General features: G+C 34.9%; 1 protein-coding gene across 1 annotated transcript in view; it reads right to left on the bottom strand.

Moving 5' to 3' along the window:
* Positions 1-1,554: 1,554 nt before the first annotated feature.
* The window catches only part of cc2d2a (coiled-coil and C2 domain containing 2A), a 35,583-nt gene continuing 13,208 nt past the window's right edge, over positions 1,555-23,929 (bottom strand). The window contains exons 15-39 of the mRNA XM_088923701.1: positions 23,060-23,166; positions 22,570-22,710; positions 21,894-22,050; positions 20,956-21,203; positions 20,371-20,548; positions 18,284-18,437; positions 17,692-17,839; positions 16,502-16,640; positions 15,642-15,845; positions 15,153-15,245; positions 14,709-14,800; positions 11,450-11,617; positions 10,945-11,044; positions 8,713-8,822; positions 8,209-8,305; positions 7,998-8,096; positions 7,200-7,376; positions 6,457-6,660; positions 5,771-5,860; positions 4,887-5,000; positions 4,261-4,395; positions 3,564-3,686; positions 2,624-2,682; positions 2,367-2,544; positions 1,555-1,904 (exon numbers count right to left, since the gene is read on the bottom strand). Of these exons, the coding sequence (XP_088779827.1) occupies positions 1,716-1,904; positions 2,367-2,544; positions 2,624-2,682; positions 3,564-3,686; positions 4,261-4,395; positions 4,887-5,000; positions 5,771-5,860; positions 6,457-6,660; positions 7,200-7,376; positions 7,998-8,096; positions 8,209-8,305; positions 8,713-8,822; positions 10,945-11,044; positions 11,450-11,617; positions 14,709-14,800; positions 15,153-15,245; positions 15,642-15,845; positions 16,502-16,640; positions 17,692-17,839; positions 18,284-18,437; positions 20,371-20,548; positions 20,956-21,203; positions 21,894-22,050; positions 22,570-22,710; positions 23,060-23,166 (3,504 nt within the window). The 3' untranslated portion in view covers positions 1,555-1,715. The remainder of the gene's footprint in view (positions 1,905-2,366; positions 2,545-2,623; positions 2,683-3,563; positions 3,687-4,260; positions 4,396-4,886; positions 5,001-5,770; positions 5,861-6,456; positions 6,661-7,199; positions 7,377-7,997; positions 8,097-8,208; positions 8,306-8,712; positions 8,823-10,944; positions 11,045-11,449; positions 11,618-14,708; positions 14,801-15,152; positions 15,246-15,641; positions 15,846-16,501; positions 16,641-17,691; positions 17,840-18,283; positions 18,438-20,370; positions 20,549-20,955; positions 21,204-21,893; positions 22,051-22,569; positions 22,711-23,059; positions 23,167-23,929) is intronic.

The raw sequence follows: 23,929 nt of genomic DNA on the forward strand, positions 1-23,929 counted from the left end.
GTTGTGCCTCTTTTCTTTTCAGCATGGAAGAAACCTCAGTTTGATGCAGCTACCTACTTGAACTTCTTACATAAGATGATAGTTTAGATTCTTCTACTACCCATTGAAATTTAAGACAAAAATATCCAAGGACTTTAAACATGAAAGTGACAATAGTCTTACAGGTAATGGTTTTGATGTTTCATTTATAAAAGATCTTTTCTTAAAATGATTTCAGTTATTTTGATGTTTACATTCAAGCAGTATACTGTGTCATGCTAAAAGCTATTTTATGTAGGTTATATGAAAGTGAAAAGAATAGTAACCATTTTCAAGTAGTTACAGTATACAGAAACTAGTGTAACAAATTTCTTGGCTATCATCCTACTGAAAATATCACCCACGGATTTTGATCTTGGACTAGGTTTTGAGGCAAGTCTTTAACTTATTGAAAGTGATAATCCGTAAGTTCTTTTGGTGGTGGACTGAAATGTTTTCATGTACTTCCAGTGCATTTTGCCTTCAAAGGTGCTGCATTGAATAATTTTTGATGACGGCTTAAGAATTTTGCATGTACAGGCCTAGTGGCTTTTAAAGACAATAGCAGTTTTAAGCAAATGTTGCTACTGTACTGAAATTGGACATAAATGCTCTCAAATATGTTCTATCAGACCTTAAGCATACTATACAGAAAGTTTGAGCACAGTGAACCACATATTTAATGTCCAGATAACACTTACGATCTCTTGAAATTACTGAGTTGATCAAAAGTTTTTTTCTAACTTGATTTAACAGTTTGAAATTACACAAAAATAAAACATTGTAACACATGAATCATGATCACAAATATTAATATTTTTTCAAATTACTCCATTATATAAAATAAACAGAAAATGTTAATAAAAATGAATTCATATTAATATCTTAAACAAAGAAAACGAAAGTGTTTCAGGTGTGCAGTCTATATTCACACTTTTCTGTATTGTAAAAAAAAGTAGTGATGGATTTTTCTACTGATATTAAAATTCTTGAAAAAATCTGAAGAAAATCAATACATTATTTTCCTTAATATGAGGTTTTTAGAAAAAGCAGTTTCAAAAATTAGATATTAGTGTTGGAGCAAAATATCCCTGTCATTTTTAAATGTGAGGATAGAAATTCAGCTGTAGCTAGGAACTATGTCAGTTATACTGTGTCCAAGCCACTAACAAGGCTCAAGTACACATAAACGATTAGGAATGTCACCAAATACATGAATCTTTTCTTGACAATACTTTATCGAAAGGACAATTGGGCAAAATAAAAGAAAACACTGAACTGAATGAAAGGCTAGGCTGTCATCTTTCAAGATGCAATTGTCAGCACTTTCAAAATGATCCTGACTTATCAGGTTCGGGCTGAGTTGCTGCTGACCATTTACAGTGATGATCTTACTTTGGTCCACCATTGTATTCAGCACATCAAAAGAAATTTGTTTTGTGGAATTAATACTGATTATTATTTCATAGGAATTTATGTACAGTATATGCTTTAGCACAGCTTTAAAAGAATGCTGTAATTTCAGAACATTAATCGGATATATTTTCCTCCCATCATTTTTAATCTTAAATCTAAAATTTGACTTTAAACATGTTTTTCACATCATACAAAAAATGCATACAACAGTCTTTGGATAAAAAGTGCATTCATTTCTCATTAAATCCCATGAATTAGTACAGAGTGGAATCTTTAGAAAACTATCTGGTCCGGATAAGAGAAGCAACATACACCCACACCGAGAGGACGTTGTTTGGATACGGATGGACATAAACAGCCAAAGCAAATTCCACATTTGATACTTCAATGTTATGAACTCCAGTACTATATACAGCTTCAATTATGGGTCTTATTTCAGAGAAGGGCATGTGCACTGGAAATCCAGATATCTAAAACAAAACAAGAAAAGTTTTAGCTTTATATGAAAATAATTCAATTTTCAGTAAGTTATTCACCTTCCGAAATGTATGTGAAGTTATTTTTAAATCATGACATTTAGGCAAGGAGAGGTTTTATTAGAACAAAATGCTGCAATGCTGAATTGCAGTTATTTGAATTATTGTACTGTAACTGTTGGAATAATGGGAGTCCATCAAGGCTATACTTCATTAGTCAGGCTGGACGAGTTTGGGTTGAATGGGGGAGCACATCTCTCCACAGCCTTCTTCCCCAGAATTTCCACAGCTCTCTATTGCACCAAATACACAGAAATCAACCAGATGAGCACCACTACTTGGAAATTTCTGGTCAGTGAGCTAATGTAGTTCAGACTAAGCTGAAGGAAAGTGCTGTAGCACTGTGTATTTTTTATTGAAAACCATACAACTTTCTAAAGATGGGGCTTGACTCACCCTATAGTCTCCCAACAGGCTCTGCAGTTCCATCCTGTGCTCGTCACCCACATCTTTACCTCCACTCAGCTCCAGTTTGGGCAGGAAGTGCCTCAGTGTGGAGGTGCAATACCTGTTCCAACGAGTCGGCTGTCGCGGACGCCACTCCATTATCTTTTCTCTCAGAATCTTCTCAATCCTGTAAAGGGCAACTTGAGTGATTTTTTTTGTCAAAAATGCTTGTTAAAAAAGCAAGATTTTTGTTATGCAGGGCTTACCTGTCTTGCAGTTCTGCTGCAGCAGCTTTGTCTGCCTTGTGATATACAAGTTCCTCAGGCTATTCAAAGAAAGCAGTAAAGTTAAAAAAACATACTGTAGATAGTGTGACTACTTGCTGTCTCTCTAGTAAATCTAAAAGCACAAATTTAAAGAGCTGTTTAAAGGAATATACTGTATATACTTGCATTTTTATGTAAAATATAGCCACTGTACTAAGTTTAGTTTAATTGAAAATCTGACTGGTTGTTCATTTTTTACTAATTCTATTGCTGCCAGCTGATACTGACACCTCTATGGATGAAGGAATTATTGAAAATGGATGAATGGACTTCCCGGGGATTCTAAGCTGCCATTTGTCAGTTAGACCCTCATCTACAAACATAAAACATTTGCCCAATTTCAGTGCTCAGTGTGAAGAAAATAATTGTAAAATGATTGATTCATGTTGAATTCTGAATACAGAGTAAAAAGGAAAACTCCATACTAGACAAGCAGCAGCTCAGAGTTCATCCTAATTTCTGTAGTGTGAAGCTGACTAGAGAGCACATGACTTCCCTCTGGAAGAGATACCAGTCCATCATAGGGATTACCTCCCAGCAATGCTAGTCCGCACTTATACAACTGGAACAACTGGCATAAAGAACCTCCATCAAATGTACAATGACAGTATGTACAGCAGGGACTACAACACACAACCTGTCACTTGTGGGAGTCCGATGACTTACTCACTATGCTATGTCGCCCTCTACTGTATACAGAATAGTTTTCTTTACATCAAAGTATTGAAAATCCCTAAAGCAAGTTAATAAAATTATAATTCTACACTTGTTCAGGTATAAATGGCATAATTTGATTAGCTTAACTGAAAAGAATGCATTTTTTCCATTCTAGAGTAAGGATATAGTTATATATATATAAATAACATGCAGCATGCCTCACCTGAATGCTGGACAGGCCTGGATGTGAAAAGCTTCTTGAAAAGAATGGCCTCCACAATTTGGATTTAGTGATGTCAAAACTTATTCTCATGGGAGCATCATATTGTTGAATGTTAAACCACACCTTAAAAACAAAGTATTTTGACAGATTTCAAATTGAATAATTAGCAATTTTTTACCTTTTCTGTTTGTGAATTACATTCTATAACCACCTGCTTTAAAGTTTTTGTGAAACGGGTCACTTATTAAACACTGCAAGTGTTGCTATGTTGTCCAGAGCCAAAATCGCCCTGCTCGACTAATCTCACCTTATCCTTAGTAGTGCTTGCCCACAGGAGTGCTGACTCTTGTGAAATCTTATCTGTCAGCTATTGACATGAGTCAGGCTAAAACCTGTGACAACTGGATCATAGAGCTCAACTGAGGTTGAGGCTCAACGTGTTGGCTCCAGTACATTTAAATTAAATGAAATTTTTAGATATACAAAAACGTTTTTGAGATAAAACTCACTTAAATACACGGTTTCCTAAATTAGAAACTCTTTGAATTTTTACAAGTTTAAAAAAACTGTAAAAAACTAATCAAGTGGTAAAATACTTACAATTATTCAAATTAAACCTATAAAGTAATAATGTAGTTAAAAACTGAATCACTGTTCATAAATAATCAAGTCTGAAGAATCCTGTATATGCACTCACATTGTCAGCATTCACAAGGCACCCCACACTTTGCAGTGGGCAGAAGGTATCAAATTGACCATAATATTGGCCTTTGCTAGGGTTCCAAATAACATATCGACTTTGTTCGTACGTCAGTACATAAGCAGTCGTCCCCTGTATAGAAATAAGACAAGCACACAAAACAAAAGATGACACAAACAGTGCACGTACTTTCTCAAAACAATATGTACAATATGATAGTTACAGAATTTTCTAGCAGCTGCTGTATACTGTATACTCAAAGCTTTAAGAAAACAAGGGTCACTGGTCATAATGTACAAAGATCTTAAAAAATACAAAAAAGGACTGTAAGATGACTCATTAATTTGGTGTCAGACATTCAGTAATTAAGATATAGTCTACTACCTTCATAAAAAAGAAACTTTTATAAAATAAATATTTAGTAAAATATAAACACAAGTGTGCACTTGAGTAATGTTGTCTAAAATGAATTTAATATCAGCATTTAATATCAATGCTCAGATAGTATATTTTAGAATTTCTAGAAAATTTTACAGTAAAACTAAAAACTCAAATTCCACCCAGCAAAAAGTGGCACTTCTTGTAAATGTTGAAAACCTATGGTAATCTAACAGCTGTTTTACCTCAGGAATAGCAGTTCCAATGATGAGCCAAGATTTCTTGCCCATTGCCAGAAAATAATTGCACAGCAAGACTGCATGCTCTTCTTCATCTCCGGCCAAAAGGTCTAGGAATTGCTACAACAACAAAACAAATTAAAATTACGCACACTGTACATGTATTCATCCATCAGCTCAAGAATTCACAGAACAATATCACTATTTCCATTCACACATCTGATGTGTGCTACAGTATGTATTTTATTGTTTGCAGGAAGTAAACACATGGATATCATATGACAGACAAGACATCAAAAGCAGACACAGCTCAATATTTGTGAAAAAAAAAAGATAAACATACATTTCTTCTGGGAGAAATGACTAAATTTTGAAGTGGTGGATAAATTTTACAGAAATGGTAAAATCCATGTTAATAATGAAAACCGCGCTTTGAGAACCCACATTTAAAGGTGCTATATAATATTAAGTTTATTATTATTATTAAAACAAATTAAATCAGGTTTACCGTTTCAGAATAAAAAGAGTATGGCTTCATAAGATAACAGCTTCAACAAACGTACTCAGTGTAGTAACCCTCCTTAAAACTCATGTAAAACAAAAAACATTTTGAAACAAAAAGAATTCGAAGGAATGTTAAAATGGTGGTGTTCAAAAAGACTTGGAATCCATATCAGTGAACTTGTTTATTGGTTATGTCATTGTTTTGATAAAGAAGTAAAAACAATAGAACACTTCCTGCAATTAAAATGTGCGTTAAAAATTAAAATGCCCACACAAAGATGGGTGTGTTCACAGATCACTGAAGGTAAAAAAACCTCTCCTGCAGCTGAATTCATGCTGAAAGACGATTATGTTTAAGTATTAGAACACTTAGTTCAGCTACTCACATCGCAGGTGCTCCACAGGTCACAGATGCCAGCAAAGGAAACGCTGTCAGGCAAGAAGGGGATGAGGGACACATAGTGAGCCACCAATTCCTACAGGAAGAAGTACAAGAGAGATTATAAAGCAACCTCTTAAAAAAATCAATCACAAGAGATTCTTAGATTATTTGGTTATGTACCATATTAATTAAATACAACATTGGCAGGTTGCAACTCTAGAAAAAAAACTGTGGACAGACCATTTAAAATCATAATATCAAGTTATCGAGCCCAAAACAGTATAATCGGAATTTGGTGATACTGCATACAACAGATGTGACCAACTGAGATTACCATTTATACACATCAGTCTGATTTTGTTATACATTAATATCAATAGAACCTAAAAAACCCTAATTGTAATATGAAAGTAACAAAAGCCATCAAGCAATAGCTGTTGCAGTAGCACAGAGCCCTTCAGAGAAAAAATACTGGAAATTGTCCAAATGTTCAAGTCTCCTTGTGTGTTTCTCACAGGAGGAGGATGGTGGAGTTACTTTACACTTCTGACCTCTGCAATATAGATTTGCTTATAAAATGTAAGCTTTATGATATCATAATGGTATTTTAATTACACTAAAAAGTGTTAGCTCCACAAACAAATAGAAATCAGACTCCTAAAGCCCAAACAAGAATATCCAAACACTTACAGATGCCTCCTGCAGGCTATTGGGAAAGGCGTCTAGCAGCTCCTGAGGAGGGTTGAGGGGCTTGATGTACCTCGTAATAAAGACTGTCTTTCCGTTGATATCAATGACAGTAGTGAGGCACTGACGGCTGGGGAACTTGGCAGCAGCTTCTTTCTCAAAGGTGTTTGCTGCCTGCAGAAGCTTCTCTTCTTCCTGGGTATCAAACTGATTGAATTTCAACAGTCAGGGATAAAACAAACACCAGGACATCTTCGTTTAAAACAATGGAAACATTTAAAACCTCTAAAATCACACTTTCAACTGAATGTTTAATTAAGGCTTCAAATTGCACTGCATCAAAAATAAATGAATAAAAATTAAAAGTTATACAACACTAGCTAGAAGATGTGTTAAACTACACAGGTGTGTACTGCACAACACAGAAGAACGTTTGTTCAAAAAGAGGAATTGTTTCCTAAAAACAACATAAATATTTTGAAACTTTACCTTCATCTCCTTCATCTAAAGAATAGCAGCAAAAATTAAAGAAAAACACAGCAAACTGAACAAAAAATCTAAAAATGAAAGAAAATCTATGAAATCAGCAAAACGTTAAGAGCTGGACACTTTAAAATTTGAAATTAAGACTGGCATATGCAAAAAGAAAAAATACTTTAATGTATACTGTAAATGCAGGTTGGTAGTAAAACAGAACAAAAAACAGACTATGTAGTAGGGAAGTCAAATAAACAACCAGAATGTACCTTCTCTCTCTCTGTTTCTCCAGGCACCAGCTGGGGCTCAATGGTGATGAAGAGCGTGATGTAAGAGCCCTCACTCAGACACCTCACTGCATCGTACCCTCCCTCACTAGCCGGACTGCGCTCCTTGCTGTATCCCAGCAGCACTGGCGGTGTATTAATCTTAAAAGTACCATCGATCTACAGAAAAAATACAAAATACACAAAAATACAAACAAGTTCAATACTGAATTTACGCTTAAAGTGCCAATTTAGAACCTAGATCATCAACAGTTCATGCTCTGTTTTCTACAGCACTTTTAAATTATTTGTTCCTAAAAGAATAAAAAAAATATTGTAATTCAGATTAATGATTTAAAATTACATTTTGAGCCCAACACACATTAAATTTTCCAGTCCAATTATAATGATTGAAACATTCATCAATTAAAAAAAACTGGTGGGTGCACTGATGTTGAATGTTGTTACTCTATGAACAAGAACCTACACTATAATCATCTGTGTAATCAATGCCTGCTGTGCAATGTCTTCAAAGAATGCTACTTAATCGCCAATTATTACTTGCTTGTTCAGTAGACTGCAAAGTTAAAATACCTACAACCAACATGAAAGTGCAATGGAGGTGCAATGCTGCATCACATCTGCAGTTTATGAAACAGATTACAGCTGCAAATTCCAATTTGCTTTTTTTATCATTATATCAAGGGACTTAGAGTTTAATAGATTACCAATTGTTTCATTGTACAGTATATGTATTTAGAGTATACATCTTAAATTAGGTGTATTATGTTCAATGTTTACCCGCGACTGCAAATAAATGGTGGTGAAAGGAATCCTGACAGATCCCAGCCAGTGCCTCTCAATCCGAGTATGAATTTCACTTCCTCTTTCTCGGTCATCCTGTAAAAATTACATCAAGATGCTGATGGTCAACGGCACCTGCACTGACATATTCAGTCAAATAAAACAGAAAATATTGTCAACATTTGTCAAGCATAGTTTTACCACCCACCTCTACCACATCATATAGGACTTCGTCGAAGACGTTGATGAAGATATCATCCTTTATTGACTGCAAGCTAGTTGTACTGTAATCCCCATTGGGGGCTCTGAAAGACACAAACAGAAGTAAAGAAGGATGTAGGAACAAGTAATAGGTTTATCCCATGCTGAAAATAGAAGAAAGAAAACACAACCTTTCGGCCGTGGAGCCTTCTTCAGGTGTAGAAGCATTTATAGAAGCATAGAAGTATTTATACATGTTAGCAAAAGTTAGCCAGTTTTACACTACTGGCAGTTTGGAAAAAGTCTTGTTCTGGAACATCAGTCGAATAAAAGTCTACAATAAAAATTACCTGGTCCACATAAAAGTTTCTTTTTAATGAACAACAAATGTAATTGAGAGAGTGAAGAATGAAAGTTAGGTTTCGGACATTTTAACATCAGAATTTGCAAAAAAAGGCACCAGTTGTTAATGCCGAGGATGGCTGTGATCTTAGTCTGCTGCCGTAGTTACCTGAAGGGTAGTTCTAGTTCCTCATTCCAGTTTGGGTTAGGCCCATCTGCTGCTGTCGTTTGTCGCACAGTGCGCTGAAACGTAACTTCTACAAAAGGATGAATCAAAACCTGGTAGAAAATAATATTTTTTTAAAAAGATTATTGTTATTGTTGTTTGCTGTACTCCAAAACCCTCGCTCAAAGAAAATCATCGTTTATCTTTATGATCAAGAAACAGGAACAAATCAAGTCTGATGTATGTACAGTTTTGTGCAAGAGTTTGGGTACCCCTGGCCAAATTACATGTTTTGTTGATTTTCTAAGTGAAAAGAAGTTAACACAACCTCTGCAGCGAACAAAATTAAACTTGACATGTTTCTGCAAATATTAATGCACAGTTACTATTTATTTGCTAAATTTAACAGATTGAAAAAAATAAAACAGTAAATGTGGCATGTGCAAAAGTTTGGGCACCCTTCCAGTTGATCCACTAACGTAATTTTTTGTAAGGTATCAGAACTTAATTGACTCGTTAGGCCTTAATCTAAGTTAGATGATGACAATCCCAGAGCTTCATAAGTTCTCCGACTCTTCGAACCTCTCAGGGTGTTGTGCTTATACTCAACAACCATGGCCTCCTCTAAGCAGCTGACTGAGGATCAGAAAATAAAGATAATTGACTCTTACAAAGCAGGGGAAGGCTATAAAAAGATATCTAAATGCTTCCTGCTTGCAATTTCCACTGTCCAAAATGTCATTAAGAAATGGAAGTTAAGGGGAACTGTTGAAGTCAAGACAAGATCTGGAAAACCAAGAAAAATCTCTAATAGAACTGCTTGTAGACTGATCAGGAATGCAAAACAAAACCCCCATATCACTGCAAAGGACCTGTAGGAAGGTTTAGCTGGCATGGGAGTAGTGGTGCACTGGTCCACTGTGCCACTGTGCAGCGTTGCTTGCACAAATATGATCTACATGGAAGAGTCATCAGAAAGAAACCTTACCTGCGATCTCATCACAAAGGTCAACATCTGAAGTATGCAACACAACACTTAGATAAGCCAGAGGCATTTTGGAACCAAGTGCTGTGGTCTGATGAAGTAAAAATTGAATTATTTGGCTATAATCACCAAGGGTAAGTTTGGAGAAAAAAGGAGAAGCATTTGAAGAAAAGAACACCTTGCCAACTGTTAAGCATGGTGGTGGATCTATTATGCTTTGGGGTTGTGTGGCAGCCAGTGGCACAGGAAATATCGTGTGGGTAGAGGGAAGAATGGATTCTACTAAGTATCATCCTGGAAGCTAATGTCCCACAGTCAGTGAAGAAACTGAAGCTGAAAAGAGGTTGGATATTACAACAAGACAATGATCCATGAAAAAATCAACCATGAAGTACTTTAAGAAATGAAAGATTAAGGTTTTGGAATGGCCTTCACAGACCCAAAATTAATATTATTGAAAATCTGTGGGTAGATCTCAAACACGCAGTGCATCCAAGATGACGTAGAAATATTTCTGAATTAGAACCGTTCTGCAGGGAAGAGTGGGAAAAAATTCCTAAAGCAAGAATAGAAAGACTGTTAGCTGGCTACAAAAAACGTTTGGAAGCTGTGATTTCTGCCAAAGGGGGTGTTATCAAGTACTGACTGATAGTGCCCAAAAGTTTGCACATGCCACATTTACTGTTTTATTTTTTTCAATCTGTTAAATTTAGCAAATAAATAATAACTGTGCATCAAAATTTACAGAAATATGTCAAGTTTAAGTGTGTTCGCTGCAGAGGTTGTGTTACCTTCTTCTCAACAAAACATATCATTTGGCCAGGGGTGCCCAAACTTTGGCATACAACTGTATGTAATGAAATAATAACAACAACCTATAATTATGGTCCTTTGCAAATCATGTTTAAGAATTATTATCTTACTTATCTGGATTTAAGTCTGAAACCTAAAGCTGTAAATCAAGGAACTCCAATAAAACTCATCTACAGAAAATAAGAGTACTTGGGGATTTCTTGTGATCCAACAAGCAAAACTAGAGCAGAGCCCTGTAGTTCAGGGGAGAGCCGGGGCTGTCATTAACTAACTGTGGTGGGAGGCTATGGTATACAATCGGCTGAGCATACTCAAACTGCAATCCCTAGGATTGTCACATGTCTATGAGCTTTAAGAATCAGCAAAGAGGTGCATTTTTCCTCCAGCTGATGCTAACTCTCCCGTAAGAACACTTTACAGCTTACTGTACAGTTTACCTGGTTTAGTGGCCAGTCATTATTCTGTACAGGACTCTGTGATGGATTCCCAGTAAACGATTCTGTTAAAGACCGAGCAGACTTGGATGCTACGGATTTACTAAAAAAAACAAAGCAAACATTATGACGGTTTATAATGGCACAGTTTATAATGAAGACAAAAGAAAGAGAAATAACCGTAGAGAGGTATGATGATGTACATTAAAACTGAATTCCAATTCCATTCAATAATGAACATGTTAAAATTTAATGGTGGTGCAATTTATTTCATTTTAACATTTTATTGACACTACTTTTCTTTCTTCCACTGCTTTGTTTATCTGTGGGCAACAATAGCTTGTTGTCCATAAATGTCATTGTAAATATTTTATTTTCTTAACTGACTCATGGGATTAAGAAAAAAGATTCTTTCAGTATTATTTACTTTTTAAAATTTAAATAAAATAACTTGATGGCTGTACTGAACAAAATTAAATAATGTTTTTTTTTTTCTTTTGGCACCTACCTTGTCTGGGGTTTCCGTATTGGAATATCATAGGCTCTAACAACATTCACAAGCAGTTTAATATCACCATCTGACAAGTTCTGTGCTGTCACCTTCTTTCTCTCCTTTCTCCTGGGCTTAAGAGGACGCTTGGGTTCTGCTAATTTGAAAAGATTGATGCCCAAAACCCTAACAAGAAACCAAACATAAAATTAAAAACTAACCAAACCCTATTTTCTATAGTGTACTACTATCAAATACTCATACTTATTCTGCTTATACTGTACTTACGCAAAACATAATTTTCAAATAAGATAACAATATTAAAAAAAAACAATCTAATGTTTCCAAGAAGCTTATATAAAGACAAACACAAGAATACATTCAAACCATTAAAGCTAAATTAGTGAAGCACTAACTACACACAAGACAAACACACTGAAATAAATATAAATGTACTGCAGGGAAAAAAAAACAATCATAACATACCCAGATCCCTCAGCACTAAAATATAAGGCAAAGCAAACCAAGAAAATGGAAAATAAAAGAGAATGGACATGAATGAGACAGCACATCCAATACAAAGCACTCTGTAGAATAAAACATTTTAAATATATATATAAGTATATATGCACATGCTGACTGAAAAGAGAAACAGCATGTATTTGACTTCATAATGAATGCTTCTATTCAACAAAAGACAGCAACATCCATCTTTTCTTTCATATGGAAATACCATTTATAAATGGTTTTGTAGCTTTTGCAAAAAAAGAGAAAATTTAAATGGCAAAAATAAAATTCTACATCCTGATTCACTAAGTATTTGAAGAGACATCAATTAAAGTAATATAAAATGAAGTTGCAGTCTGTAATCAAAGCTTTAAATAAGTTGCGTTGTTTCCTATATTACATTCAGTGTCTGTAGCATTCCCTTCAATATGTGTACTTGTGCATAGTCTCTCGCCATGCAGATGCAGCCATTTAAATGTGCGGTAAAACCCGGTACTGTGCAGAATTATCTGCAGTTTAGCGCGGTATACCGCAGTATGTGATTAGCTGGCCAAAATGACCGACAGGCGGCACCCGTGGTGCACTGGTTGTTAGTGAAATTATTTCTTCATTTAAATCTCTTTACTGTGCATGTTTAAATCCGCTTAATACTAAATATTAATATGGAATTTTTCAACTAAAGGGAAATTTTAGTAACTGAACATAAAAAGAAGAGGAGCATAACGTGTCTGAAGGTCATAAACGATATTAATTTAGGAATATAAACATATTATGTAAACTGTATACAGTATATATGGTTTGAGTAGTTGTGTTTGTTCAATACTTTTTGGCTTTCTACTTGAAATGCCAACATAGACTTCACAAAACTGCAAGCTAGTCATGGACACAAAGGAAGACGTGTAGATAAGGTCACTAGTTATCAGGTAACCCTTCAGGATGTGCAACACTGCTTCAAAACCTGAAAAAGTATAAATATGACAGTATTGCAGAGTTTTAAAAAATGTGATAATATTGCCATTGAGCTGCTTATACCTACAGTGCCATGCAAAAGTATTTCACCCCTTGCAAAGTTTCCACATTTTGTTGCGGTCTGAGCTTGTAATCATAAAAAACAAACAGGACTGATAAAGATAAAACAAGCTAATAGTATATAAATTGGACTTTTAAAGAAAATTTGATTATTCTATTGGCTACGGCCAATCGGTTCAGATACAAAAGAATAGTTTGATTGTTCACAGGAAAAAGTATAATAATCTCTGTCTGTGTATAATCAAATTGGTTAAACTTGAATTCACAGTAAATAAACCTGTCTCATTAAGTTTCCATCAAAAGACAGATTTTGAATTTCAAGAAACGCACATAATGAAATGACAAATCAACCATGAAGACAAAAAAGACCTTTTGAAACAAGGTTAAAGAAGCATTAAATTGAATATGATCCCAGGCAAGCTTAGATTAGGGTTGACACTGTAAATTTGATAATATCCTGGTCCCTACACAAAGGTGGCTTCTGATGATGACTGACATGAAAGATGCCTTTACTGAACAGGACTCATCTTCAATCTCTTTTGAGATGTACAGCAGATATGTGGCAGAACAAAAATTAACATTTTGGTATAAATGCAAAGGCATTATGTCTGACACAAGCCCAACACAGCACATTATCCAGTCAGTCCATCCCACCTGTCTAGCATAGTGTTGGCATCATCATGTACAGGAATGCTTCTTATAAGCAGGGACTATGAAGATTGTCAGGATGGAGGGAAAATGGAGAGTACAAAGCGCAGATGAATTCAAAGGAAAACATACAAGAGATACCCAGCATTCTAAACCGGGGTAATTTCAGCATGGCAATGACCAGACTAAGGCTGTCTGTCAAGAAGAGAGTGAATGTCCTTGACTGGCCCAGTCAAGTCCTTACTTGAATTCAATGGAAAATTTATGGTGAGTCATGATGACTGCAGTTCTTCACCTATCCGCAACAAACTTGTCAGAACTTTGAAAAGGATCCTATACGTGACTTGTAATTATTCAAACTGTGATATTGTTGGTAGAGGCTGAATGCTTTTGCAAGGCACTACATATATATGTTTGACATTTTACCTGTTACCTGATAACCAATGACACTGTTATATTTCAGTACTGTAATTTTATTTTTACACAAAATCATTTTATAGCACAGTTACAATTATATATAGACTTTTCCATAATTATTTCCAAAACTATATATATATGTATAACTATATATATGTAGATTCAGTATCTGACTTGTGTGGACTTAGACTCAACTTAAATGTTACTGTATGTCTTTTTGTATATGTTTTGCTCTTAGATTCCAATTGTCCACGAAAGATCTGGGTCATAAAGAAAATTATGCATATACATTTCATTTATACTGGAAAGGGAATTCCATGACATCTTGGAAAAAGCAAATGCACTGTGCAAAAAGGGATCCTATTAGGTTAAAAATGTAAAATAAAATACTCTACCTAATTCCTGTGGTAAAATAAGACATTGCAAACACAGTCAACAACTTTCAAAAGATGTCAGGTGTATTAGCTGAAACTAAATTTCTAATGAAGCTGAAAAGATTAAGATTCAATCAGAAATAAAAAATGTATTTCAATTCACAATACTTTCATCTTCTGCTATACTAAACATAAAGGGCACTAAAATGATACACCACGAAAATGCAGAACCAATTGTGATGGCTTTGGTGCAAAATGGCAAACAAGTATACAAGTAAAAGTATTTGAATCCATGTTTTTACCCAATACTGGGGACCTCCTCTTCTACAACCAGGTCAGACAAGATAAAATGATGCTTTGCTATCAGAAACCTATTCATCACAGCCTCTCTGACCTAGGAAGGAAAACAATATGAATTACCACTGACACCTACAGAAAACTGGCACATGCAAATTCCTTTGTCAACCAGGGGAAAACTAGTGTCATTATTGAATGATAAAACATAACACAAAATAAGTTAAAAACCAAACTGTGTGCATTTTTCCCCTCACAGTTCTTTTATCAAATGGCAAATAATAGGATTATTATATAGTGGCACACAGATTTAAAATACAGATGATAAGTGCAGACATTTTAATAAGTTAGATATTTTACATGAATTGTTTAACAGAAACAAGTGTTTTGTAACCCAGAAATAACAGTACAAATCACAGTCTTAAAAACTTAAGAGGATGCACTTCTCTCACCTTTTGCAGATATTTGGCTACCAGTGCTCTGTGAGCATCCAAATGATCCTTCATATCAATGACCTCTCCCTCACGCAGTCTTTTTTCATATTCCTGAATGGAAAGCAAAAAGTTTTCTATCACAGAAATTCTGCACAAATGGTACTAAGAATCTTCACTTAGGATACTGACATTTCTATTTTTTTTCCGATTAAAGACTTCTACTTTTTCAGCCTCTTTTAAAAGAAAATATATTCAACTGCAATTTTAATTTTTAACACTTAAATCTCAGGTTGAAGCATGTAGTTAAAATGCTAGAGCTACATTTCAAAACAGAAGTGCCCACTATTATTATTTTCTGGGACTTATCGACTTGTCCAACGTGACTAACAGTTCAATACATTATTGTAGCTTTTGGCATTTTAACAAATAATATCTAATTAACAATATTAATATATTATTTAGGTGCTGTATAGAAAATAGACAATAAATAGCTGAAACAAATCTGACCTGGAACACCTTTTCCGTGATCTCCCTGTCCAATGCAGGTACTTTCTTATAGTTACGAAACTCTGTCACTTCCTGGTTCCTCAGCATCAAAAGCCTGAACCTCTTGGATCTCTGAAACTCCTCTTCAGAGATGAAGTTAAAATCCTCCTGCAGCTGCTCCAGTCGGAAGAAGTCTGGCACACGGACCTCCCCACTGCTGGCAATCTAATCCCGCACAATCACACAATTTTACCAGTGTGACAATAGTAGGGATGCAACAACAGTAGTGAGATTACAACACAACTAAGATAGTGAAAGAAAGAATAACATTCCTGCTGATTAATTTGCATGGTTTGATAAGTCACTTCAAGGAGCTATGAAAATACCTACAGAAACGTAACTACAGAAATTGAAGAGCTAGAATAATTACATTTTAAATTAGAGTGTTTAAAACTACCTTGCAAAATTTCTTAAAATGTTCTGCTGTCTGTGAGTTTAAAAACAATATGTTTTTAGTTTGTAAATTTCACTTGGTCAACATTTCCAGAAACAAAATAATTTGCAGGAATAATATTTACGCGTGAGCAACACTATTTTTCTTAATAAAATATCTTCCAAAACCACTGCTACATTACAACAAATCAAATACACTTTTTCTAACAGATTATTTATATATATATTAAAATATATATAATATATATAATATATATAAATAAATATATATTTTTAAATCTCTACCAAAGTTTATACTTTTTTTCATGTAATACTTGACCCTGAGAGTTTATGAAAGTCTGGCAGCAGACAGATAGCATGCCTTTAACTTCATTTCACTGACACTGCAGGTACTTGGGTAGATAACAGGATAAATCTTAATCTCTTACAGTTAGAAGCTGCATAAGTGCAGCATTACTGGGGTCATTTGGATCCAGACGGGACTCAGCTGCCCATTTTGCCAGCTTCTTCATGTCACTTAATCCAGAGGCTCCAATACATGCAATAGCATCAAGCTGCTTCAGTGCACTTCAAAGAGAAAAAAACACCATTTGAAATCAATGCATTTTGTCATAAACACTGTCTTTTGTAATGCGTTCATGTTAAAGGATGAAGGATACTTTAAAGGATAAAGTACACTTTATTCTACAAATGTCTTTTCTCTCTATGCAGTTTAATTTCGGGGCAAGAATAAAGAATTAGTTTATGAAGATTACTGAATTCAATCAATCTGCTAAAACAGCTTAATTAAGTACAACATCTGTCAAACAATTTTCAAATAGTACTTAATATTTGGTATGTACATGTAGTTACATTATATTTGGTACACTACATGTAATGTTCGAAAAGCTGAAAACATTTTCAGTTTTAAACCAGTAAAAAAGCATTTACACCCATCTGGTCCCACCATCACTTCAATTACACTTAACATTATTGTCTAGATTAAGGCTACACAAATACATGCTTTCTAGTCTTCTAATGTAAATAACAGTAACTGACTGAAAAAAAATATACGGCGGTAAGTGAAGTGCACTGGTGAATTATTCACAAATTCACTTCAGGGGTTCAGAAGACTTTCAGTTTTCAATATAGTCCTCTGGCACATTCATAAACTTGCAATGAGCTGTACAAGGATAATGATGGCCCCCTAACAAAATTCAATTGACTAATCCCTAAGACCCTTTTTGTCATCATTAAGGTTCTAATCTTCTTTGAGCCAAAAGTGAAATTTGCACAGTGCAAATTCCAGACTGTAAGGTCAGTGAGCAAACCACACTCCACAATGCACTGCACACTAACCCTAGCTCTTGCCATGATGCAGAATAACAATGGCTGTGAGTGCCTCTGAACACTGTAATAGACCTAACTTCAATATAGTTCTCCATAGTATGTAGCATGCTGTATCTGTTACTGTTTGAAGGGTCATATGGAAGCAGCTGACAAGAACTACTTGTTACTGTACTTAAATATCTCACAATGTATTACACACATGCACTGTTAGAAACAACAACATTCCCTTTATCTATTGACCGATTCTCATATACAGTATATCATACTTTGTCAGCTAGTACATAGATACCTGTGTACTCCCCCAGTCTGCTGGGCTACAGGGGGGACCAGAGGAACACTGTTCTCTCCCACAGCCCAAGACACACTGCAGGACAATTTACCAGAGGTCAACAAGATCAGCTTGTTACTGCCATCAGCCTCAAATGAAAAGGGCACATCTGGAATGCAAGAGAATTATGGATATTCTTAAAATTAGGAGAAAAGTTTTGAAACACCTGTCTTACTAAAAACTGATTGTGCATACCTATTTTTTGTTCTTGATAAAAGTATGGTATATTTATGCATTATTATACTGTGACATATTAAAAGCATAATCCAGAACTGTGATTTTTTTAAATGCAGACATCAAGGATATATAGATATGTAACATTCAATAAACCCTTATTCTACAGCAATTACACTTTTGTGGTATTATAACTCCTTTAGTCAATATTTATTCACAAATATGTCTTGTAACTTTGTAAAAACATTTGGTAACACAAAGCGTTTTATTTTGTCATGACAATGTACAATTTTTTTATTTATTCAGATAAACCTGCTTCCTTTTGATAATAAGAACTCCATTTTCTGTGGTTTAATCTGAGAGAATGATTAAAACTTACCACTGCCTACCCCCTCATGGTCAAACATGACACGCTGGTTACTGCTGAACTCCAGTTCTTCAGAGGGGGCACTCCCTGTGAGGACTGTTGTCTCTGGGACAGGAACAAACACTTCTGCTAGCAAGGTATGGGAAGATCCCACTGTCTCAAAAATCTGAAAAAGGTCAAAACAGTTCATTCTATTTAAAATAGAAAGTTTTACCCAAAATCCCTTTGACTAAACACATATAGATATTAATACTGTATTTTTTCAAACAATGCAAGCAATACCTGTACGAAATGATTAATATAGTGATTTACATTTGTTATAGCCAACCTTAAGTATTGAATTTTAGAACCACTGCACAGCGATCAAATTGCAGTGTCCATCCTTTGCTGTCTGTTGCTGCCATATTCATCTGTCTTTGTTCTAGTGTCTTTTCTGTCTCTCCATGCTGTCTCAGAAGTATCTGAACCATCTTTCTGTCTCTCCATACTGTCTTAGGAAACAATGCTATTCTTCCTCAATGCTGGGGCGCAGACTCTGAGATCTCGTTTTAGACTGCTCTTTCTGCATCTTTGTTTGAGTTTATAAACTCTCTTTATATCTGTATATGTTTCTCTTCAATGTTTCTGGAATTACAAAATAACCTGTTTTTAAAAAAAATCAAGAGAAAATATATAATTTTTGAGCTTCTCGAAATCTCCTCTACAGAGTTTAAACAAAAGGCACACAATAAATAATAGGAAAGAAAAACTGAATAGGAAAGAAAAACTGAATGTAACCATACATTATACCCATATGTGAATCTCAAAAAGATAGTTGTATTGGCTGTCAACAAGCTAACAAGCAAAAAAGGACATTTTATTTATGCCACTGTGAATATGGCTTTTCAAATGACATGCTAGTCATTTCTATGTTTTTATGTACTGTATACATATAAAAATGGATTAAGAAAAGCTTTAAAGAAAATCTCTTTGCATTTTAACAGTTTTATCCATCGAACAGTCACTACAAGTAGTTTTCACTGTATACTAAAGGTCCACTGTGGAGGCAAGGCAGTTCTGGAAACGTCAGAAGGACAGATGGGGAGCTCTTCAAGTACTGCTGTTTAAAGAGATCTGGATATCCTGCACACACACCACTGTACAAAATTACTTAAGATATTTTACCTTCTGAGCAGGTGTTGACATTAGAAGACCCTTTAATTCATTACAGGTAAATTAGTTCTAACATGTATTAGAAGTAAACAAAACAATTAGACAGGCAAAGATCAACAACTACAATTAAAGTTTTCATTTAGTTCTTTGGATCAAACAAGTTAAAATAGTTCAAGTAGGTAGCTGCGTCAGCATGCATAGGCTGCAAAGGAACAGGTAAAGGCTTATTCCATGCTGAAAGGAAAAAAAAAGAGACAACATTTTGGCTGTGGAGCCTTTTTCAAGTGTGGAGGCTCCACAGCTAAAACATGGTGTCTTTTTTCTTCTCCTTTCAGCACAGGATTAACCTTTACCTGTTCCTTTGCAAGTTAAAAATATATCCATAACATTTTATGCAGCCCCATTCAAATAAAACAAGGATATGCATTTAAATTCGAGAATAGGAGGCACTTATTTAGAGAAGTGTGGGAGAATGGAACAAGCTACATACTGTACCCACATTGTTGAAAATAATATCCTTATTTAGTATTTAGGCCTCCTTTCAACCCTTCTTAATTCTTAAATCTTATGTATATGTTAGGTCACTGATAAAAGCTTTGTGTAATAGCTGAAATTAAAGAACAGTGAAGTTAATCAGATTGTATGCTTCAGTGTAGCTGGTGCCTAAAATTAACCAAAGTTAATTTTGATGTGCTTTTTGATATGTATATGTTAATTACACCATACTTTAGTTTCAAATAAAATAATTATTTTGTATGTGTTTATTACTATAATACTACTATAATAACACAAAATTAAACATTAAATTTGAGTTCAAATAAACAAGTTTCAATCAAAGCCCTTAAACTAATACTATCCCCTCCATAGTCTGATTCGGTTGTTTACAGTTTTGGCTATTCCATGCCTGTGAAGTTTGGAACTTTAATAATATCAAAGTTGTTACCTACCTGCAGCTTGACACTTTCTGGCCAACTGACTATTTTCAAATTAAAGATCTGCCCAAAGTGAACTCTGAAATCTGAGTTTAATGCACGGCTTGCAGTCCTAGAAACTTCCTTATTGTTGTAAAGAACCTTTGCAAATACAGAACGTTTAAGGACATCTTCCCTTCTTGATACTTCTCCCCTAGAAAGTAAAAAAAGGTTTCCATGTGAACACAACCAGTTTCAAAATACACAGACGTTATAGATGAAGTACTGGCCTGCAATATCCAAAGAAAACATGGAACTGGCAAACAAGAGGTTCAGAAAAAGCTTTGACAAAGAACACCAGTTAGACACAAAATTCAGATCAAGCTAAAACATAACCTCATCCAGATGTAATGGACCACCACTATACATGTTCTGCAAATTCATTGTCAGCTGTTTAGTACAGTTTCCAGATAACCTCTTGACTTCATTAACCACAACTGGTACTTGTGAAACTAATAGAGTGAAACAATTTTCAGGCCTCCATGTTTATTAACCCACAAGAGTACAAAAAAGCTTTTGACTGTCTCTCTGCTGGGCAGTAGTCGAAATACGAGTGGTCACCTTGGGCACTGCTCATTGGGTGTGACACTGCCAGTATTGCTCAGCTCAGGGAGGAGGACAGACTCCCCTGGTTTCCTGCGGATGTTGGCTGCTTTCTCCCGGACCTGCTGCTCCAGTGCCTCTTCATCAAGTGGCTCGGGAAGTGTTGGTTTTAGAGGCTCTTCCACCATCTCTATGTCACTCTGCCCAGGACCCTCATCTTCCCCTTCATCTTGTAGCTGCTGTTTTTTCTTCTTTTTCTTTCTCGCCTTTTGGACAAGCAGAATAAAGCATGAAGATAAATGTGATTCTCTCAGTCCCATATTGTGCATTTTTGGTCCTCAATCTGTTTGACATGCATTCAGCTTTAGACTTTAGTTGAATGCTAATGTTAGCATTTTCTTGAAAACAAAATGATTAATGATAATCAATGAACTCATACATTTTTCAAAAGCAATGAGATTTTTGATGTAATCACATTAAGACCTTCAAAAGCAATTATCATGAAATCAGATTAAAGACAATAGCACATTTTTATAACTCATAATATCTATAAAAATGTCCAAAATAAACATATGCTTTACCATAAAGTTGCTTATTCCTGGTAAGAGTCATTATCTGGCGCCTATCCTAAAAGCACAGAGTACAAGGCAGAGCAACAAGAAGGAGTGTTCACTAGTCCATTGCAGGACACAAAGAAGAAAGCACAATTCAGAGACACCAATTAACTTGGCCAGTGCATCTTTGGAAAAGGAGAGGAAACCACAGTATCCAGAGAAAAACAGGAAGAACATGCACCCTCCATCCAGAATGTGCTACAAGAACAAATAATGTCCACAATATGAGGCAGTTAATTAATTCCCAAATTAAGACAAAATAATACCAAATGAGTTAATTTAGAAAATTAAAGTCATTCAAAAAAAAATTAAAAGCATTTTCTCTTTAAAATTATAACCTACTTGCTTCTTTTTCCAGGCTTTCCACTCCTCATATTTTCTTTTATATTCAGAGAGCTTCTTCAGATATTCCTCCTCAAACTCATCCTTGAGCTCACAGATCTCTGCCTGAATTTCAGATTCATAACATTGCTCATCTGCCACCCGGTCCACTTCCTCCCTCAAATACAAATCGTTTAAGTGCATTTAAGGGCTTTGCAGTCAAACCAATATCAATGGCACAGTTTTTATCAGTGTGGTATCTCAGACCTTTCTTACATTTTAGAAAGGTCTGAGATACCACAACCACCATTACCACCACAGACAGACAAAATACTATGAATGTTTTAAAAAAGTCATGATATAAAGTAGCCATTCATTCAAGCATTTAAAGTCGCATTATAAGTCAGCACACTATTTTGAAAATTATATATATCTAATGTGCAATAGTTTGAAATATCACCCATTAAACACTATTGTTGATAATTACACATTTTCCATCAACAAATTTGAGAATGCTACACTACAATGGAAGCACCAAAAAAAGAAGCATATGCAATACTTAGTTAATACTTAGAACACTGCAGAATCACTTTCAACTGGAACCTGGTGATGTCAGAAGGACCCAAATCCATATTGGACAGAGATCTGTGGTGTGAATAGAAACACAGTATTGATATTGATACTTTTTATAACATACCTTCTGAGGTAGAGCTTGAGTGGTGTATTAGTGAATTTCTGAAACTCTCTCAGGGATTTTATTTCCTTCCAGACCTTCACAATGTTTTTCAATAAGGATCGGTCCTTTTCTTGCTCCATGTCACGCAATTTGCGAGTGTGCCTGTAAAACAAAATTAATCTAAATAAAATGATATACGAGTAAAAAATACCTTATTTGGCCCATTTCTTAAAATGAATACTTTCATTACATCATATATTAATAACTGATGATAAATTAATAAAAAAATGTAAGAACTATTTTCATTCAAAACCTTAAAGAATGGAAGCTTTAAGAGATATGACATAATGTTGACAGATTGTATACAATACTGTATACTGTATTGTAGACTGTATACTATACAAGTCAAACAATACTAAAAACTAATGGTTTTCAAGGACTTGAAAATATCACTTTATACTTAAATTTCAGCTAAAAATAATTAATCAATGCCAAGGTCTAAAAGATTCACCTGATCTCGCTTTTATACTCTAGTATCCTGTGCTGTGTAACAGGATCAAGGTCTTGTCCCCTGTGTTGTTCTGCGATATTGCGTACAGCATTCCTCAAAGCTCGTAGCTAAAGAATAATAATGAATTACATTTTACAACAAGTCATAACATTACTTATACCTTTTAAAAAATGGTTTGTGAAAACAACATCATAGAGTGAAGAATTTTGGTACGCACACAAATGGGGATCAGGGGAAACACATTCCCATAGGTAAAAACTATTCTTTGATGACACTGCGTTCCATGCCCTTCCAAGCAAGCAAGCCCTCATAGACATCAGTAGTCCTCATACAGAGCTCACGACTTGCCCCATGATGTTCCTGTTGACAGCCACAGTATACACGTTCTCCACTGTCCCACTTACACCTTTACGAATCTCCTTGCTCCACTGTTCAAAAGAGTTCTACTCGAACAGATTATCTAATTTCATAAAGTGATTAACAGATATTTTTGCTTTCTGAAAGGCCATAAAAAACAAATTAATCTACTGAAATAATTCCATAACAGAAATATTAAATACCAAATGTTATACAAAAAGATCATCAAAATATTCTGCAACTCATTATAATTTCAAAGGAATGATCTCCACATGTTGACCATCTGTGAGAAGACTGCATGCATCATAATCTTCACAATCACCGCTCTTTCATCATAATGGGCATGAATAACAATCTTGATTAAATACCATTGTATTATTAAAACACACAGCTTAAAGCTCTATAGCAAAATGAATCTGCGTGAACTATTCTAACCATTATTAAAACAAATAGAAAAGACCCCGAAAAGCAAGACCAACCTGCTGAGAGACAAAGGTTTAACATGTCTATGTA

Source organism: Atractosteus spatula, chromosome 1 (assembly GCF_055471065.1).
Source record: "Atractosteus spatula isolate fAtrSpa1 chromosome 1, fAtrSpa1.hap1, whole genome shotgun sequence".
Taxonomy (NCBI): domain Eukaryota; kingdom Metazoa; phylum Chordata; class Actinopteri; order Semionotiformes; family Lepisosteidae; genus Atractosteus; species Atractosteus spatula.